Below are 18,268 nucleotides of genomic sequence, written 5' to 3'. Positions count from 1 at the left end.
GCCTCTGTCAATTGTGCAAGCATGTGGAGATAATTTTATATCCAAAAGCAAGGTACAGGGGCACGGAATTTATTTCTCCATGCACAAAAAGCCTCCAACACTTTTAATGACCTTTATTGTTACCACACATTATTGATTTTGAATCTGCTGTACATATGTTGTTAATATGTTATGGTATTTGGAATTGAATATGACCTCCCGTGACACTGAAAATGCGACTGTCTGTCACAAAAGACATCCACATGTTTTATGGTGGATGAGTTTGCTTCAAGAAACCTTTTAACCAAGAACACATGCTCACGAAACAAAAAGCTTTTATTCACTTCAGCAATAGTAAGACAATGTCAGCTCTGAGCCAAGCAAACTATTGCACTGGTACTATTGCTTTGGTACGTGAGTAATGAAGAATGGCAGTTATACACCAGGGTCTGGTCTCCTTGTCTTGAGGCTGAGATCAGTGAGACAGCTGTCTCTCAGCTCTGTGTGAGATTTCCAAAGACTCCCTGCACAGGAGCAGCAGTTATGGAGGAAGTGGAGCAAAAAGGTGCCGTGTCCATGGTCTGTCTTTTTCCTTCATGCCCTTTTCCTGGCATAATCACTGAATAAATATTCTCAAGGTCTTTTCAGCTATCGTCCAGTTCTTTTGGTTTTCTTCCTGTATCATGTGTCGTGTCTTCCAGCCTTTTAGTCATGTCTGCCATCTCCTGGGACTGACTCATGAGATCAACAAGCATTTCTATGCAGGCCATGCGCAGGCAGGGGTTACCAGAACAGAAAAACCACACAGTTACATGGCATAACAACATTAGCTAACCGCCCGCACAGACAGAACTTAATTGCTTTTGCTTTTGCCATTGTGGCATGTGTCTGAAAATGGAAAGGATTTTTTCCAGTTAACTCTCCTGGCAATCTTCTTGTACCATTGTTATGTGCCCTAATTTAAAACTCCCTCTCTAAGATGAGCTCTCCTGGAGGTGTGATGATGATCATAGAATCATAGGCTCAACCAGGTTGGAAGAGACCTCCAAGGTCATCCAGTCCAACCTATCCCCCAGCCCTATGCAGTCAACTAGACCATGGCACTAAGTGCCTCATCCAGTCTTTTCTTGGACACCTCCAGGGACGGTGCTTCCACCACCTCCCTGGGCAGCCCATTCCAATGGGAAATCACTCTCTCTGTGAAGAACTTCCTCCTAACATCCAGCCTAGACTTTCCCCAGATTACCTTTGATGTTTTGTAGACATTTAATGCAGTTCACTGCCTTTGTCAAAACACCTGGCATATCTCAGAAGTGGGTATTTTTGCACATATTATTTACTGCTCTTGATATATGTTAGCATTCTGTGGTTTATGGGAAGGTACATCTTTCCACCTCCATGAAAAGACCCCTCAATAAACTGTTAGGAGTTGGATCCTCTATAAGTTACTTCATCAGCTCTTTGCATATGCCGATAATGTTCAGAGAAAGTGAGACATTCAGCCCAGGTTGTGCCAAAATGTGATTTGGCTGGCCAACCACAGTACAAGATGAAGCCTTGTGGAATGGCAGGGGCAGGAATAATTGCAAGGGCAGTTGCTCAAGCTTGGATCTACATCAGCATGACATTTCCACATGTTTTGCTTTCAACTAGTAGCAAAGTGGTAAAGTTCCTTCCAGTTATTTTGGGGGGAAAAAAACAAAGCAAACATATATGGTAAATCGGGGGGGGGGGGGGGGGGGGGGGGAAAGGATGGTAGTAGTAAAATTCCTTTTATTTTTTCCCTACTGGAATAAAACAATCAACTGTTACTCCTGTGTTCCTTTTTAACTGTCTTTACATTTCAGCAGTTTCTCTTCTCCATTTGAATGTTCATATAAATGAAGAAAATGAATGTTCGTGTAGAATTATAGCCTGCTTTGGGTTAGAAGGAACCTCCAAAGGTCATCTAGTCCAACTCCTGCAGTAAGCACAGATATCATCCACTAGATCAGGTTGCTCAGAGCCTGATCTTGAATATCTCCAGGGACGTGGCCTCAACTGCCTCCCTGGGCAACCTGTTCCAGCATTCCACCACCCTCGCAGTAAAGATCTTCATCTTAACAGCCAATCTAATTCTACTCTAATGTAAAACCATTGTCCCTTGGCCTATCACTACAGGACTTTGTAAACAGTCCCTCTCCAACATTCTTGTAGGCCTCCTTCAAGTACTGAAACACCACAGATGAAGAAAATTAACTCACCTAAGGGAAATGAAATAAGCATAGTGGGAAAGGGATTAAATCAAACTGGTTTGTTTCCATGACTCATTGCCACGCACCAGTGCCAAGGAGGCAATGATGAGATCTCAACAAGAAATTTGAGAGCAATGAAGAAAGACTTCAGAGCCCTGGGATGAATGGTGAAGGGGTCAGGAGCACAAGTAGCTCTTGCTTCTGCCCCACCATTAGCTATGTCTGATGAGGGCATGGACATGAAAAGGCAGCAGATTAATGCCTGGCTACAGGACTGACGCCAGTGGCAGGATTTTGGATTCTTTGATCATGGGCCACCCTACAAGCCCCTAGGCCTGCTGACTATAGATAGGAAATGCTTGTCTCTGAGAGGAAAATGAATCTTGGGGCAGGAATTAGCAAGGCTGGTTGATAGGTCTTTAAACTAATTTTGAAGTGGGAAGAGGGAAAACACAGGCTCACGGAAGAAAAGCCTGGGACATTTATGAGGTGTGGTGTCAGCTCCACAGCTACCCCAGAAGCTGGTGGCTTTATGTGATACTCACAATGCTAACAGATGCTCCTCTACTAAGTTCTTGAAGTGTATGTATAACAAGGCAAGAAGCATGGGAAATGAGCAAGGTGAACTAGAGAACTGGGTGCAGTCGCAGGGCTGTGATCTCATCACAATTACAGAGACATGGCAGCACAGCTTGCACTAGAATGCAGTATGCTTAACCCAGGGGGAGATGAGAAAAGTGTTGAAAGCTCCTGGGTAAGAGCAAAGGGACATGCAAACATGAATGATACAGTTGTGGATGCTCACTACAGGCCACCAGACCATGAAGAAGCTGTCAAGCCTTCCACAGGCAGCTGGAAGTAGTCTCAAGATCAAGTGCCCTGCTTCTCATGGGTGACTTCATTCATTCTGGTATCAGTTGGAAAGATGACACAGACAAACATAAATAGTCCAAAAGGTTCCTGCAGTGCATTGATGACAACTTTCTCCTGAAGGTAGTTGAAGAATCAACAAGGAGAAGCACAATGTATTACCAAAGAAGGACTGTTAAGGCTGGGGGTAATCTTGGCTGTAGTGACCATGGCATGTTAGAATTTAATATCAATGGAAAAAGATAAAAAGTAAAATTTCAACCCTGGACTTTTAAGAGGGCTACTTTGCCCTCTTCAAAACTCTACTGAGCAGTATCCAGTGGGCTAGGTCTCTAGAAGGAAGGCAGGCCCCAGAGAACTGGTAAACATTCAAACATTGCCTTCAACAAGCTCAAGAAAAATGTATTCCCTTGAAAAAATATCCAGTAAGAGAGGCAGGAGACCTACATGAATAAGCAAGGAGCTCTTGGGAAAACTCAAAAAGAAAAAGGAGGTTTACCATATGTGGAAAAAAGGTCTGGTCATTCTGAAGGTCATCTGTAACCACATGGAAGAAAAGAGGGTTATCAGGAGTAGCCAACATGGATTTACCAAGGGGAGATCTTGCTTGACTAACCTGATAGCCTTCTGTGATACCATGACCAAATGAGTAGACAAAGGAAGAGATGTGGATGTCACATGCCTTGACTTCAGCAAGGCTTTTGATACCATCTCCCATAATAACCTCACAGAAAAGCTCAGGAGATGTGGCATAGACAGTTAGTCCACGAGGGTACTGAAAACTGGCTGACATCAGAGTTCAGAGTGCTGTCATCAGTGGCACAGAGTCAAGTTGGTGGCCTTTGGCCAGTGATGTCCCCCAGGGATCAGCACTGGGCTCAGTTTTGTTCAGTATCTTTATTAATAACCTGGATGAGGGGTACTGTGATGCAAATGTTCAAATCAGATTTCCCCTCCCCAAAAGTTAGATAAATTCCATGGGACTGATGGGATTTATATTAAAAGCATCATGTAGAAACACATATTTACCATTTCATATATGTTCAATTGCTTATGTACTTTGCACTTTGATATATGATACAGAAAATAAAATTCATGCTGAAGTGTTCCTGGGTGTGCACCAGTTGTAGAAATGTAATTTTAGTCCATTTGAATTCATATCCCACTTGTTGTTACAACTAGATATTTGTAGAGTTTCTGCAAAGCTGTGAGCAGACATTTGCTGGGTTTTCAAAGTGCATGAGTTTATGTATGCTTGTCAATATATAGGACTCCAAAGTTACAGGACTTGGCATATAATTTAATGCAGGCAGGGTTGCTTCTCTCATGTCACTGATAGCAAGGGAAAATGTTCTGCTTGTTCTTTATGTAGGTCAGCACTTCAGCTACAGTTGTCCTCTAATTCTGCCAGAATCATGTTGATCTTATTCTAATTCTCTTACTAAAAGACATAAATCTCAATTTTAGCTCTAGTTAATGACAACAGCACTTCTAACTTCAACAAATGTGGATCTCCAGAAGGGCAAATGCCATGTTTCTCAAACAGCTTAGATACAAATATCCCCAAACAGTAAGGTCCTGTCTCCAACCATGGAAGAGATAAAACTTACAAGAAAATGTTGCCAAAACACCACCAAACGAGGTAATGTCTCTTCTCTTTCTCCAACCCACGCCAAGTCTCAGTGTGCTGCTGAGCTGCGCTTGGTTTGGATCAGGCTTGTAAATCCACTGTGAAGGAGAGTGAAGCTCATATGGAGAGGATGGAGGAAAGCCACAATCCTACCACTGTGACTCAAGAGGAGGCCCAGGCAGGAAGGGTCTTCCTGTTCTGCTCAGCCTCTCAAAGCTAAGTCAAACCCCTGGGGACAGATGTTGGCAATCTTGTTTTATATGGGAGGAAATCTGCCTTTAAAACTACTCCTACAGAGGTGAAACTTTTTGTTTGCATGCTTCCTCCTTCCTGACCCCTTCCACTCACTGATGTTTGCTACAAGTCCTTGGCAGTTAGTACCAAGGAATCAGGCAACAAACCTTATCTATGGCTCTGCAGCATGGCTGCAGACAGTATAGGGCATCAGTGTCACAGAGATGAGCCTCTGCAAGAGCTGGAGCAGTTTGTGGTTCCCAAATGGACAGCAGGATGGATGGTGTCACTGGGCACCTTATGAGCACATTAAACAAAATAGCAACCTGAACAGTTAGCGTGAGGCTGACACATCCCTTTAGGTGGGTATGCTCAGCAGCTCCAGAAAGGAAGCAAGCAGAGAGCAATCCAACACTTGAAGTAACCAACACATACATTTCAACTTCCTGATACCTGCCAAAGCAACCTAGCAAAACAGAGGTAAACAATATTATGGTCTCTCCATTACCACTACTTGTATACCATATTTGCAAGCACGCAAGAGAAACGCTGAAACAGAACAACCAAAGTTGCTAATAACCTAAGTAAGAAAAACTACAAACTATTTCTGAAAAAATACTGCCAGGGGTGAAAGAAAACCATTACATTTCAATAGCAGAGTCTTAAAATCATGTTGTTCAAGGTTGTGCCAAGAATGTATCAGCCTCACAGACCGTGAAGTCAGAAATCCTTCTAGTTTAGTTTGCCTTATGCACTAAAACACATGCACAAGCTGTGCCATGAAGCACTGCTGCTAATGGCAAGGCTTTGCAGGGTTGGTTGATGGTCCTTTGTTTTATTTCCTTGTGGTCTGTTTTAAGCAAGCAGCTTACAGTATTGAGCTATGAGGAATCTCACAGTCCTTAACACACTAGTCTTCTTACAAGCCAGTGAGTCACGAATAGGGTGCTATTATAATTGCCATTTCACACACGAGGGACTGAGGGGGGGAAATATGGAATAACTTGCTCAAAACTACCAGGGAAATTGCTAGCAGATCTGAGAAATGAACACAGGTCTCTCAAGTGCTGGTTAAAATACTGAACCATTCTTTCTCTTGCTTAACTTCTATTGTCCACGCAAGTATTTAGGACAACAGCAAAGTTTAAAGAAATAATATGAGAAAATGCATGTCCCCAGGGTCTCTTCTCAAATGGTACTGATTAAATTTAAGACAAAATGGTAGCAAATAACTAGTAAAATATTCTCTTGAAATCCAAGAGAAGGCCATATTGAAACCCTGTGAAGTCAAAAGAAGTCTTTCAAAGTAATCTCAGTGAATTTACAATTAATTTAGGGAGGCAGGGAGAAGTTGTGTAGCAAACAAAGATTAAGCACATCAAACACATTATGCTGATTGAAATATGAAAACCACAGACATATACATGGGAAAAAAGCAATCCACAGCATTTAGTGTTAGCCTACAGTTCAGAAACCTGTCCTTTTGGCTATGTCATGTCACCTGCTAATCCTGTAATGAGCAGTTCATACCAAGTGCTTCAAATGTCAATCTGCAAAGATATTTAATCCTACAGATGCTCTACCCCCGTGTCACATACCTTGCCTTGCAGATCCAGCAGCCACTGCTCTCTGCTCAGTCCATGAACTCTCCTTGTGTCTCCTCTCCAGTTCCTGCTGGAACTTCAGATGCTGGATTGTAGATCTTCAGCTATAATGACAGAAATTTTAATTGCTTTATCATATTTTTGTCTAAAGGTAACACAATGGCACATTACCCAGACTCTTAGTGTAACTGCCAGGCACAACTGATTATCATTCTGCATAATACTTTCAGAAAGCTCTATTCCCTGCTTATTATATTAGATTGAAAGTTAGTAGAAATTGGCAAATAGTGACTCTCCAGCCAGATTTTTAAGTCACAACACAGTAGCATGTGGTGTCCTGATACAGTGACAAATAATGAATGACCCAACATTAAAACAATGAGGATATCAAAATGCACCAAGAAACAATTAGAAGCATATTCAAGTATATCAGCTTCTAGCAGATCAAGTCAAACAAGACTTTTTTTATCTCCTACATCACAGATTCTTTCAAGTCACCACTGCTCTACTTAAATTAAGCACAATTAATTACAAGCAGGTATATAACCAGAAGCATGCAACAATCCACTTGATGACCTGATCAGGTAAACTTTATTAAGTAATCTAATCTATTTAATAATTTAACCTTTGCTTCAAATCTAATTCAACCATTCAATGCAGCATGCAACAAGCTGAACTCCAGAGGCTGGACTGGTATGTCTATGTGTTGGTAGTTGGTGGCTTTGTGCCTCTATTTACTTTCTCTAGCTTCTGCTGGAGAAACTCATCCATGCCACACATGACAGGTGGATGTGACTGTGTATTGTTGGCATGTCTCACTATTCTGGAGAGCACTTATTTCCAGGCTGTATCCTGACTTCTTGAATGGCCAAAGAAGTGAACAGTGTTTCTGGTATGAGCAGTACAGCTTCCTAAGATCAGGCCTATAATCAGAACAGAAGTGGATCTAACAGGTCCAGCAATGGCTTCTCTGTGTTTCTCATAGACTCACTCATTTCAAGGCCAGAAATGAACTAATTTACCTCACCTAAGTAACTAGCAGAGGCCACTTTATTTTATCCAACTGTTCATGTATTCAACTCACCTGAAGTATACCTCCTGGAAATGCAACCTGTCTTATTTGGAAAGCATAAGCAATAGAGAATCAACTGCTTCTCTCTGAAAGCTTATTCTATGGTAATCATATCTAGCTTTAAAAATATGAGTTTTTATTGAAGTTGGCTGTTTCTTAATCCCAAATACTGATTTTTGTGACATGTTGTTTCTGATAAACTAAAGAATCATTCAGCAGTGTTTTGCCTCCATGAAGGTGCTCTCATATGTATAATCTGTCAGTCTTAAAATATTGCTGTGTATTTTTTTCAGTCCTATTTAGACCTCATTTCAGAACTCTGGGAAATATTCTTTTAAATAATATTAATTTGGAAAAACAGAATTTGCCTTGTAACTTGGCATTATCAAGAGGCATTATCACTTGAAAACACCACATGGATTTAAAAGCACCCATGGTATCTGAGGTCAGTGGAAAGACCCGAGATGGTAAAAACAGAACTCTGCTCTGTTTTATGCAGGGTCAGGAAACAAAGTTCTTCAACTTACAAGGCATCCCACTGGTCTCAACAAGAGAAACATAAGTTCATCTGAAAAAGAAACAAGTGAGATGCTAATCTTACGTAGCTTACGAAGACCAAACTTGCAAAAGGTATAAGAAGCCAAAAAATCAGCAAGCAGCTATCCTTCCAAGTAGGAAGGAGGATATCCAGGTTCAAAAGCTGGGTTAACAGATGGGAGGTCCTTTGCTCTGCAGAAGGCTGGAATGATGGTCACTCATAATTACTCTGATTTATGTTTAAAGACATTTTTCTTCCATTATTTTCACTCTGCCGATTCAACTTCCTAGATTTGCCTTTTTGTCCTGCCTTTTTAAAACCAAAATTAACAATAACAACACTTTGATTCTGTGAATGTCAGATCTGGTTTAGAAACTCTTTAGTGGCTTCAGGCTGATGTAGAGAAATCTTTCATCAAAAATAAATGCATTCCAGCAACTTTTGACTGCAGAATTCTAGTACTGCTGTGTTATCACACTTCTGAAAGCTCAAGGTACTATTTAATATAAATAGATAATCATGACATTAATGACAATGGTCCTGTGCATCACACTGGATTACCCCAAACAGTCCTTTCTGTCTTTCTGTGCGTAAGCACTGCGGCTGTCCTGGTCTGTAACAGGCTAACTATGGTTTTCTGGCATCTGAGAATTAGTAAAGCTCAGACTGTCTAAAAAATCTCTAAAAGCCCTCTGGGGGTAATTTGGCTCAGTGAGTGTCTTGGAGAAGCTGAAGTGTGACTGCTGTCTCAGCACAAACAGGCAGAATTAAACAGGTGGAGTCACCACCCCTGGAGGTGTTCAAGAAAAGCCTGGATGAGGCACTTAGTGCCATGGTCCAGTGGACTGGCTAGGGTTGGGTGCTAGGTTGGACTGGATGATCTTGGAGGTCTCCACCAACCTGGTTGATTCTATGGTGATGATGAGATTAAGCACACACATCTAGGACAGTGGGTGCTTGTTGGTGTGGAAAGGAATTACGTAAACCAACTGCTAGAGGTTTAGCAAGTCACAGACCTAAAATATTAAACAAATTTCCTCTTTTGGACTGCTAACCACTGCAAGAGCTCAGAACCCAGAACATCTCTAACTTACATGTCTGGAAACAAACCTTATGTAGACAGACAACTGAGGTATAGATACATATTTGAAGGACCTAGGTACTCAAAGTTTGCTACCCAGCCAACTTTACACAAGGACACAAGCCCTGCTCCGTCCAAGTCCTGTCCCTTCCTCAACTATCCATTTCAACAGAGAAGAAACCCAGCTGCAGCAGCTGGAAGATGTGGCACACTCCAGGCAGTTCCCTGATCTTAACAGGAAAGGACCTAGGACCTCCAAGGAAAGTGTCTATCCACCAACTGAGCAGAGCAGAAGTTTCCACAGGGTACATGCATTGTCGGCTCAGATCACCCAGGCCACTTAGTCAGTCTAGGCAGGCAACAGTGGTACATTGGCAACCCCTGCTGCTGGGATTCAGGCAGGGAAACACAGCAGCACTGGGAGAGCTCTCATTCATTAGTTCCATACATGGCAGATGGGGAGGGCAGAATAATATTAAAAACCCATTAACAAAGCCTGGCATTTCCCATTGCCCCATCTTACATCGTTTATAACTGTCCCAGCTCTAGCCATACAGTCTGCAAGTTTCCCAGGGTGGTGCCTGCTCAAAGTCTGTAGAAAAGATGAGCCAACAATTCAACCATTTCTGAAAAGAATCTCATCATGCTAGAAAAATAGTGACATTTTCTTTGAGCTGCTCTAGCACCCCCAAGCTTTGGAGCATTCACATGAAATCTATCAGAAAGTGGCCTTCCCATCTGGGACATGCCAAGCAAGAAGGCCTTGAACATATGTGGTTTACAATGATTTGAGAAAAAAAAAAAGTTAGAATTCAGAGCTAATTTCCCAGGAGAAACTGTCTACACTGACAGGTCACAGCTTCTGGTGAGCACAGTAACTGCAGTTCTGTGCTATATGGACTCAGTGCTCTACACCAGACACAAGATGAGGATTCTCTTGTGCTCCTCAAGCTCCCCCTGCTTTCCATTCTGTAATTCTCTGGCTCAGCTTCAATGAGACAGTACTTGAGTGTGTTTCCTCATCTCCTGGTAACATTCATTGGGTAAGAAGTTTTAGTGCTAACTGGAATAAGTGAGGCAGAGTGGGTGTAAAGGTATACTTCTTCCTTGCTGAAAGAACTGCTCTCAGGGATCAGAATATGAAAACCAGAAAATGAAGCAAGAATGTCACCAGATAAAATAAGATTAATTAAAGGAGAGAACTTAGGATCAGATTCTGATCTTGTGGCTGCTCAAGAAAATCTGAAGTAAAAGAAAAGCCAGTCTTAAAATCTTAAGTCTCTCCCTATTGTCTGGGGGCTTTTGATGGTCAGGTTTTATGTTCAACCCACTAATGATGTGAACACATTAAAATAACTTGCTGCAAAACTGTGTGCACACTAAATTAAAGTTAATCCTGCAAGAGACTTACTCCTCCTTCTTCACACACACTGGAGCAATCTGCCAAGTCTTCCTCAAAACCTACTCTCTCTCACTTCCATCAGTGTTAGGAGTATAAACAACAGCAGTGGTTTATTTATCAAATGTCACAACCCAAATTAATGCACACTTATTCAGTTCTAATTGCTTTTCTACAGTCGTTTGCACAAGTCACTGAACAGGCCTTTAAAAATGTTGTTTCCCTAACCACAGTCTTTGACTGAAGGGGGGAAAAAAAGCTTTGAAAACCTGTTTTTAATTTTACCTGCTGGATCTAACATGTGACAAGCATGCAGCTTCTTATATCAGATGACAATTCCTTCTAAGTAGCAAAAGACTACTCATGACCGAGAGCAAAATGTCTTTCTTATTCAGCACAACATATATATGATGTTAAAAACCAAAGTCAACAGCTGATGGCTGTTTCTTAACTTCAGTGTAGCTACACTCATGTCAGCACTGGGAAGACATTTGTTCAAAATTGCACCAGTGCATATATAATTTCCAGATCTAAAGAACTACCTTATGCAACTGCTCTTCTCACCCAGTGCTCTCATTCAGAGCTCAATCCCGCAGCCCTTCCTAGAGACTACCTATGTGCAACTGCCAGGACTGTACACCCAACGGCATTCTCTAGACTCACACTGCAGTTCCTTTTGTTAGAAGCCACAGACCACTTCTTACTTATACTGTGCTACAATCCTGACTTACAGGATCTCCTTCAGACAAGGTTTCTCTGGACCACAGAAAGGCAATCGAAAAGGAACACGGAGCTACCTTTAGCTCCCAGGGCAGAGACATACACTATGGGACCAGAGGAGGCACAAGAGTGTCAGAAGAAGGCAGGCTGTGCTTTGGGAACGCAACACTCCAGCCACTCTGGCATTCTCAGCTACCTCCTGAATCCAGAGAAACAGCACAAACCTACCTTGGCTTCCATCTATAATTCTCTTTTGAAAAGCCTCTTAAATCCACAGACCTCGAGATTCATAAACCAAACACATTTTTTCTACAGATGATTCCTATTATACTTCTGACATACCTAATTTTGTATCTCCTGTACTGTGACAGTTTGGGTGTTACCCACTCCCCTACTCTTATGAAATCACCCAGACTAGACTCAGCTGAGCTGCAAATTAAGGAATGAAGCTTCATATTTAGAGCTTAGCACAATATACAAGCAGGTATTTACAAAATATACAGCTACAGACAGAAATACACAAGTTTAAAAAGTAACACAGAAACACAACAGCCCTCCTGGAAACCAGAGTCCCTAGGAGGAGCTCCCAACCACCCTTCCACCTCTTTTCCACCCCTCTACCTCATCCCAGACTTTGCCTTACATTCAAGGTGAGTTTGGAGAATCAGCCAGGAGGGTTAAGAACCAGACAGATTAGTTACACAGACAGCAGGTTAGAGAGAGAAGTGCAGGCAGCCAGAGCCAGAAAGCAACTCTGTTATCTATATTTGTGTTCTTGTTTTTATACATCTCAGCAAGCCTATGAGTGAAGCAGACATCACTATTGTTTCCTTTTCACAGTCTATCATCTAATTTTCCTCACCAAAACATTCCAGCTAGCTTCAAACTAGCACATGTACCTTGTGCACAATTCTTCAGAAGAGTTTTTCTCTTCAAAGATAAACCAAGAATTCCCAAGTTTCACCAGATATGCAAACAAAACTTAGACTGTACATTTTCCTCCCTTCAAATTCAGCAGACCTGTGAACACTTCACCATAAAAGTATTTTTCTCCCCATGTCATAAAAAAAGCTTGATCATGCTGGCTTGAGAAAATCTCAGGGCAAGATTCATTACTGCCTGGTGCTCCTCTGGGCTGGGGCAAACATCCCCATAGGCTCCCATGGCAAAAACAAAGTTTGACTGAAAACAAAGTTTTGATGACCCTATACACAACACATTCTTCATGCATCACACTGCCACCTTCCCAACACCCACATATGTATGCAACAAAGTCTTCTGCAGCACTGCTTTCACCTCTCTCGTTGCAACCACTGGTGTGTTATGTAGCCGAGAACTGCTCAGGGGAAGACCTCTTCAGTGGGTGAATGTAATAGAATCATAGAATCAACCAGGTTGGAAGAGACCTCCAAGATCATCCTGTCCAACCTATCACCCTGCCCTATCCAATCAACTAGACCATGGCACTAAGTGCCTCATCCAGTCTTTTCTTTAAGACCCCCAGGGACAGTGCCTCCACCACCTCCCTGGGCAGCCCATAAATAAATAATCATGTTTGTTTGCAACAAAGAACATAAATGCTGTGGTACTTTGGGTGTCTGTCCACAGAAACTACTTCAGAGCAAGAGTGGGATTCATTTCTTTTGACACAGTTGTAGACACCTTCTAGAGACAATGGCAACAGGCTTTTGTTATGATTCATTTATCTGAGTTATTTAACCTTTGGGTGAATCTTGCCTTAAAAGTGCCTCTTTTCCATGGATGGAAAATGGTTTATACGTAACCAGCCCACTGTTTAAATACTAGAAAAGATCCCAGCCCATTTCTCTTCCCCTGTACATGAGCAGAATTCGGCCCCTTCAGCTTGAATCCAAACAGGCACTAGCTGAAGCCACCAGCGCTGTGTTTGAGATCACAGCCACCTCTAGTTCTTATGCTGTGCCTCCTTTTCAGTTTGAATCCAAAGCATACCTTTGAAACGATTCCTACAGTCATCCCCAACTAACTACTCAGCTTTGATCTGCTTCATGAAGCAGAGACCTGCAACAAAGGCTCTCTCTAAACAGAGCAGGCAAGTGAAGACCTCTTCCATATCCTAGACTAGTGCCCTCACCACTGAGATCTTGAATGAAAAACATTACCACCTCTGCTCCACAACAGTGTTTTGGGTGGTAACCATCCTTCACGGAGCTGGATCCAAGTGCTTTCTCAGTGAAACAGCAAAATGACACAGAGGAAACCATAATTTGCCTTTGAGGTGGCAATGCAGACTTTAATATTCCATTGGCCCTCCTGCAGTAATCCAATGCCCTCACAATCCTTAGCAGACAAAGATGGTTAAATAGGTAAAGAAAAGACTAATTTCTGGACTGCAGTGCTGTCAAAACTGCTTCATGTAGTTCAGACTGAAGGAGTTCTGAGCATACTCCAAGGCTAGCACTCACATTACAAACACCTTCACTGACACTTGTGGCACTTAAAAGACTTAATTGTGGACTGATTATGCCGAACGTGAGCTGGAGCTGTCAGACTCCTAGGTTTTGGCACGGGTTTCTCTAGTGTCACCGTGGGCATCTGCATCTGTTAACTTCTAGTCGGCCTTTAGCATTTCTCGCCTTTGCTCTCCACCTGCGCACAAACGGCGCAGCGCTCCCTGCTAGTGCAAGGCTGCTCCGCCAGCACAGCACGGCGACGGACGCACCGCCGGGCGCCTGCGAACGTTCCCGCGCCTGGGTCCCCAGCAGTCAGGCTGCGACCCAGGGCGGCGCTGCCAGGCCGCTACGAGCCTCACCTCTCAACACCTCCTCGGGGTGGCGGCAAGGAAATGCCGCTGCTTCCATCTTCCCGGGTACAACTGCCCGCTGCTGAGCGCCGTCCCCTCAGCACCGCCAGGCGGCGCCCTCGCCCTGGGCCGCCCGCTGCCTGCTCCCGCGCCGGCAGCCCGCTCACCGCCGCGCGCCCCGGCCCCCAACCGCCGCCCTCGCGCTGGCCGCCAGCCGCGGCCCTGCAGCCGCCGCCCTCGGCCCTGGGCCGCCACCGGGCTGCTGCAGGGCTGCCACCGGGCGAGTCGAGGGAGGGGCTGGAGCGGGCCTCGCCGAAGGCAGCTCCCCTGGGCGCTCAGGCGCCTCGCCCTCGCAGGCAAGAGGGGCTGCGCCCTCTGACGAGCCCGGGCGATGGGAGGCAGCGTGGCGGGGCGGGGTGACCGCCGTGGCTCTAATAAGGCCAGGGCTGTGGCCGACCAACAGCTGTTAGCCTCTCGGTGCCCCACGCTGCCCGGCGTCCCTGCCCGCCCCCAAGCATGCAGTGCTTCCCCAGCCTGGTGCTGGCGCTCAGCGCGCTGCTGGGCGCCCTGGCGCTGCTGCAGCTCTCGTTGTACCTCCGGGTGCCATCCTGCTACGGGAAGCACGAGGAGCGGCTGTGCCGGCCGCGGGGTCGGCTGCCAGCGCGCTGCGCCTGGTTCCTGCAGGAGCTGCCCTCCTTCCTGGTGCCCGCGCTGCTGCTGGCCCTGCGCAGCCCGCCCCGCCTCGAGCCGCTCGGCTGCCGCCTCCTCTGCTGCCTCTTCTGCTGGCACTACTTCTACAGGTACCGCCGCCGGGCAGGGGTCCCGCAGCCCCGCGGCTCCCACTCGCCGGAGCCGCCCCCCTACCGGCCCGCAGCTCTCCGGCGGCGAGCGATGGCTGCGAAGAGCTGTGACGGCCCCTTGGGAAACGGGGGAATTAATAAAGCAAGGGAAGGTGCGAGAATGGGCACAGCCGGGGCCGAGCGGGCAGTGGGGCTGGGGCAGATCGTGCTTGCAGCATCGCTCTCTTCCGTGTCAGACGCGCGTATTGTCAGCATCGCCAACGGGAGGGCGTGGGGGCAGCTAATTCGCGCTCCCGGCCTTTGCTCGAAACGTAGGGGCCATCATCTTTCCCCCGTCCTGGCCGCCGGGGGAAGGAGCAGGTGGTGCTTGGGTGCTTGCAGCCGGGGAGAGGATGTATGCTTTGGATTTATATCTTAACGGGGAAAAGAAAGAAAAAAAAAGAAAGAAAAAGAAAAAGAGTAGCATGAGTTTTCGCTAAGATGGAGCAAAGTTTCGGATGAAACTAATCCAAACATGTAAAGTAATATGCCAAGCGCGTATTGCGGGCAGGAGACGCACAGCACATGCAGCGCCGGGAGCAGCGCCGGCCGCCAAAGCAAGCCGTGGGAACGCGCCTGAGGATGGCCCGAGAGCAAACCCACGACAGCAGTGAGAGCAAGGACTGAACGAGCCGCATTGCTGTGCAGCTAGCACAGGGAAGTACAAAGTCACCGCAGGCTTTCTGCACTACAAGAGTTGGGGTTTTGTGTTCGGTTTGTCTTCCCCACTTAACTACTGAAGCACCAATTTAACGTCTTTTATTATTTTTGAACATTTTGTCATACCCAGTGTCAATGAAAGCTGTAATTCTTAATTCTGTTTTTACTAACAGGAAGCTGAATGATAAAAACAGAGTTTTGGCCCATTGTTGATAATTTTGAAGTGACATAGTGCTACAGGTGTCACCTGGTTCTGCAGTCAGTGGGACTTGGTCATGGAGTATATATATATCACTAGAATATATCTTCTGACATACAGAGTTGAGTGTGTTCTCTTCAGCTCCACTTCCATTTCAAATGGAGGTCTGCCATGAAAGAGTTTAAATTTGGGTTTTCAGTTAATGAAAAAAAGCTTTTCACAAATGACAAGTGCATGTGACAACATGCCATCAGAGCTATGTAACTTCTGAGGCAAAACCTTTTCTGACTTTATTTGCTTCTTTTACCCCAGTTCCTATTTTTTTTATTTTGCTTCCTAGAAATGTAAAACATCAACATAAGAATTTGTGATCAATTACTACTTGCAACTCAAAACAAAATTGATTCGTTGAAAATCCAGCTGCAGTATCTCTACAGATAGTTTAGAGATAGAGGCTATAGGCTGTTGTACATATGTTTAAAACAGAGGATGGTTTAAAGTGCTAAACTACTATTGGAGGTGTATTCATTATTGCTAGCACTGTCTTTGCTGCACCAAGTTAGCTGGAGAACACTACCTATAAAGCTAGGTGTATTAATTATATACTGAGTTTAATTTAATCAATTCTGCTACTAAGAATTTCTGATCTGTGGGGCCACACAGGTGCTTTGATGGATCCTTGATAGAATGACCAGTGGTCACAGTGTTGTGGTTATAATTAGTTTATTATTACATAAACATATTAACAATCATCATTGCTTATCGTTACCTACAATTTCTAGCAGTTAATGTATCTTATTGTTACACAGAAGTTTTAGCAATTAACATACCTTAGAGTTAAACCATTTCTTATAGTTTGTGTAGCTTTCTTATCTAGAATTTGTATTTCCCTAGACTCTTTAGTCACTGGATCCTCTGCAGATGAGGTCAAATTCTCATAATCAGCATACAATACAGTAATTGTAATCTAGACTTTACCTAAAAGAACATTAGTTACTTATTGAGTCCTCAGAGAAGGAAGACAGTGATGGTGGAGGCACCTCTGACTACTAAGGGATCACAGATTTGCCACCCAGCAGCAGTTTCTAAGTCCCATTTGCAGCTGCTGGATTTTGTAGGCTGTATCTCATTTGCCATTACGTTTCTCTGTTCTGTAATGGGTGCCACCACATCCTAGCGACAGTGGTGGTGGGCAGACCATCTTACTGCAGTGTTGGAAAAGGGGTACAAAGAAAGAGAGGGTGATACATGATGAGCACACCTATGTATTATGGCTGTTTGCCTTACAAAATGGAATTGGTTATGCTAGCTCTATTACCAGGAGCTAGGAGCAGTGTATCCTGGTCACACTGTGTTAAGGACATTTCTTGACAGGCAGTATTTGAAAAGGGGTTCAGGACTTTGATATAACAGCCAGACTTTATCTTGATATTCTTTCAATTTATTATCTTTACTAGAATTAATCTAACAATAGTTGTAAATACTTTCATGGTTAGATTTTAAGATCTTAAATCTTGATCTTAAAACTGATCAATAATAAAACTACATTCAGTTGATGTAGACTACTCCACTTTTTCTGACTTTATTATTTTGCAGTGAATAAAGTTGTTCCACTTTAATTAAATATATATTTTGTTAATCTGATCATCTGACATCTGTATTTTAGCTTTCACAGAATCACATAGAATCACAGAATGGAAGGGACTTCTGAAGATCATCTAGTCCAATGCCCCTGCTAGCATAGGATCACCTAGAATAAATCACCCAAGAGCATGTCCAGGCAGGTTTTGAATGCCTCTGGAGACAGAGATTCCTTTATCTTTGTATGAAACAGAGAAAAGTCATCATAAATTGCTGCATAACGTAGTGGCTTGTTTTCTGCATTGGGAAGCTTCTATCATTCTTATTTTTATCTCATCTATTATAACAAGCCTGTATGCAGAATGGTAGTTTGATTAGAGGTATACTCAGAAGGACTATATTGTCTCCATAATGGAGAAACACAGGTTTTTTGAAGGCCTGCTGTGCTAGCTGTTCTGCCTTCCTATATGTTTTAACCAGCTGTGCTGCAGCACTAGGCTGTGTTTGACTGAAGCATGTATTTCAGAGTATCTTCAAGTCTTGGTCTGCAGACCCCCAGAAGATGAAGATTCCATCATTTTCTATGGAGAATCCAGTGTTTTCTTTGGTAGTGTAGTCTTCTGAACTTTTTTACTATCACTTATATTTAAAATGTCTCCCTTGGATTTGACTTGCCTTTATTTTTCCCTAGTGGTGCTTGCTATTTGTCACTCTGTGCTAATTTAAAGCACTCCTTAGTACCCCTTAGTATTTTGTCACCATGATATCACACAGTAATCAGATCATCTTTCATGCTTGTTACAGAGCTGTCAGGTCCCCCATCTGCCCCAGTGTAATCCAGACAAT

The 18,268-nt window shown here is 43.8% G+C and overlaps 1 protein-coding gene and 1 long non-coding RNA gene across 3 annotated transcripts in view; one reads left to right on the top strand and one right to left on the bottom strand.

Annotated features, from left to right (window-relative positions):
- Positions 1-297: 297 nt before the first annotated feature.
- On the bottom strand, positions 298-15,145 carry LOC135183555 (uncharacterized). Of its 2 annotated transcripts, none has more exons than XR_010305600.1 (3): positions 14,738-15,145; positions 6,546-6,655; positions 298-736 (listed from the first exon to the last, which is right to left on the bottom strand). It is a non-coding gene; the product is annotated as an uncharacterized LOC135183555 (long non-coding RNA). The 2 variants fall into 2 exon arrangements; XR_010305601.1 differs by lacking the exon at positions 14,738-15,145 and adding an exon at positions 14,153-14,299.
- Positions 14,619-18,268, top strand: part of SRD5A2 (steroid 5 alpha-reductase 2) — a 21,473-nt gene continuing 17,823 nt past the window's right edge. The window contains exon 1 of the mRNA XM_064158693.1: positions 14,619-14,943. Within this exon, the coding sequence (XP_064014763.1) occupies positions 14,660-14,943 (284 nt within the window). The 5' untranslated portion in view covers positions 14,619-14,659. The remainder of the gene's footprint in view (positions 14,944-18,268) is intronic.

The sequence above is a fragment of the Pogoniulus pusillus genome, chromosome 18, assembly GCF_015220805.1.
Source record: "Pogoniulus pusillus isolate bPogPus1 chromosome 18, bPogPus1.pri, whole genome shotgun sequence".
Classification (NCBI taxonomy): domain Eukaryota; kingdom Metazoa; phylum Chordata; class Aves; order Piciformes; family Lybiidae; genus Pogoniulus; species Pogoniulus pusillus.
The sequence above is the reverse complement of the archived record's forward strand: the minus strand, read 5'-3'. Positions and strand labels throughout refer to the sequence as shown.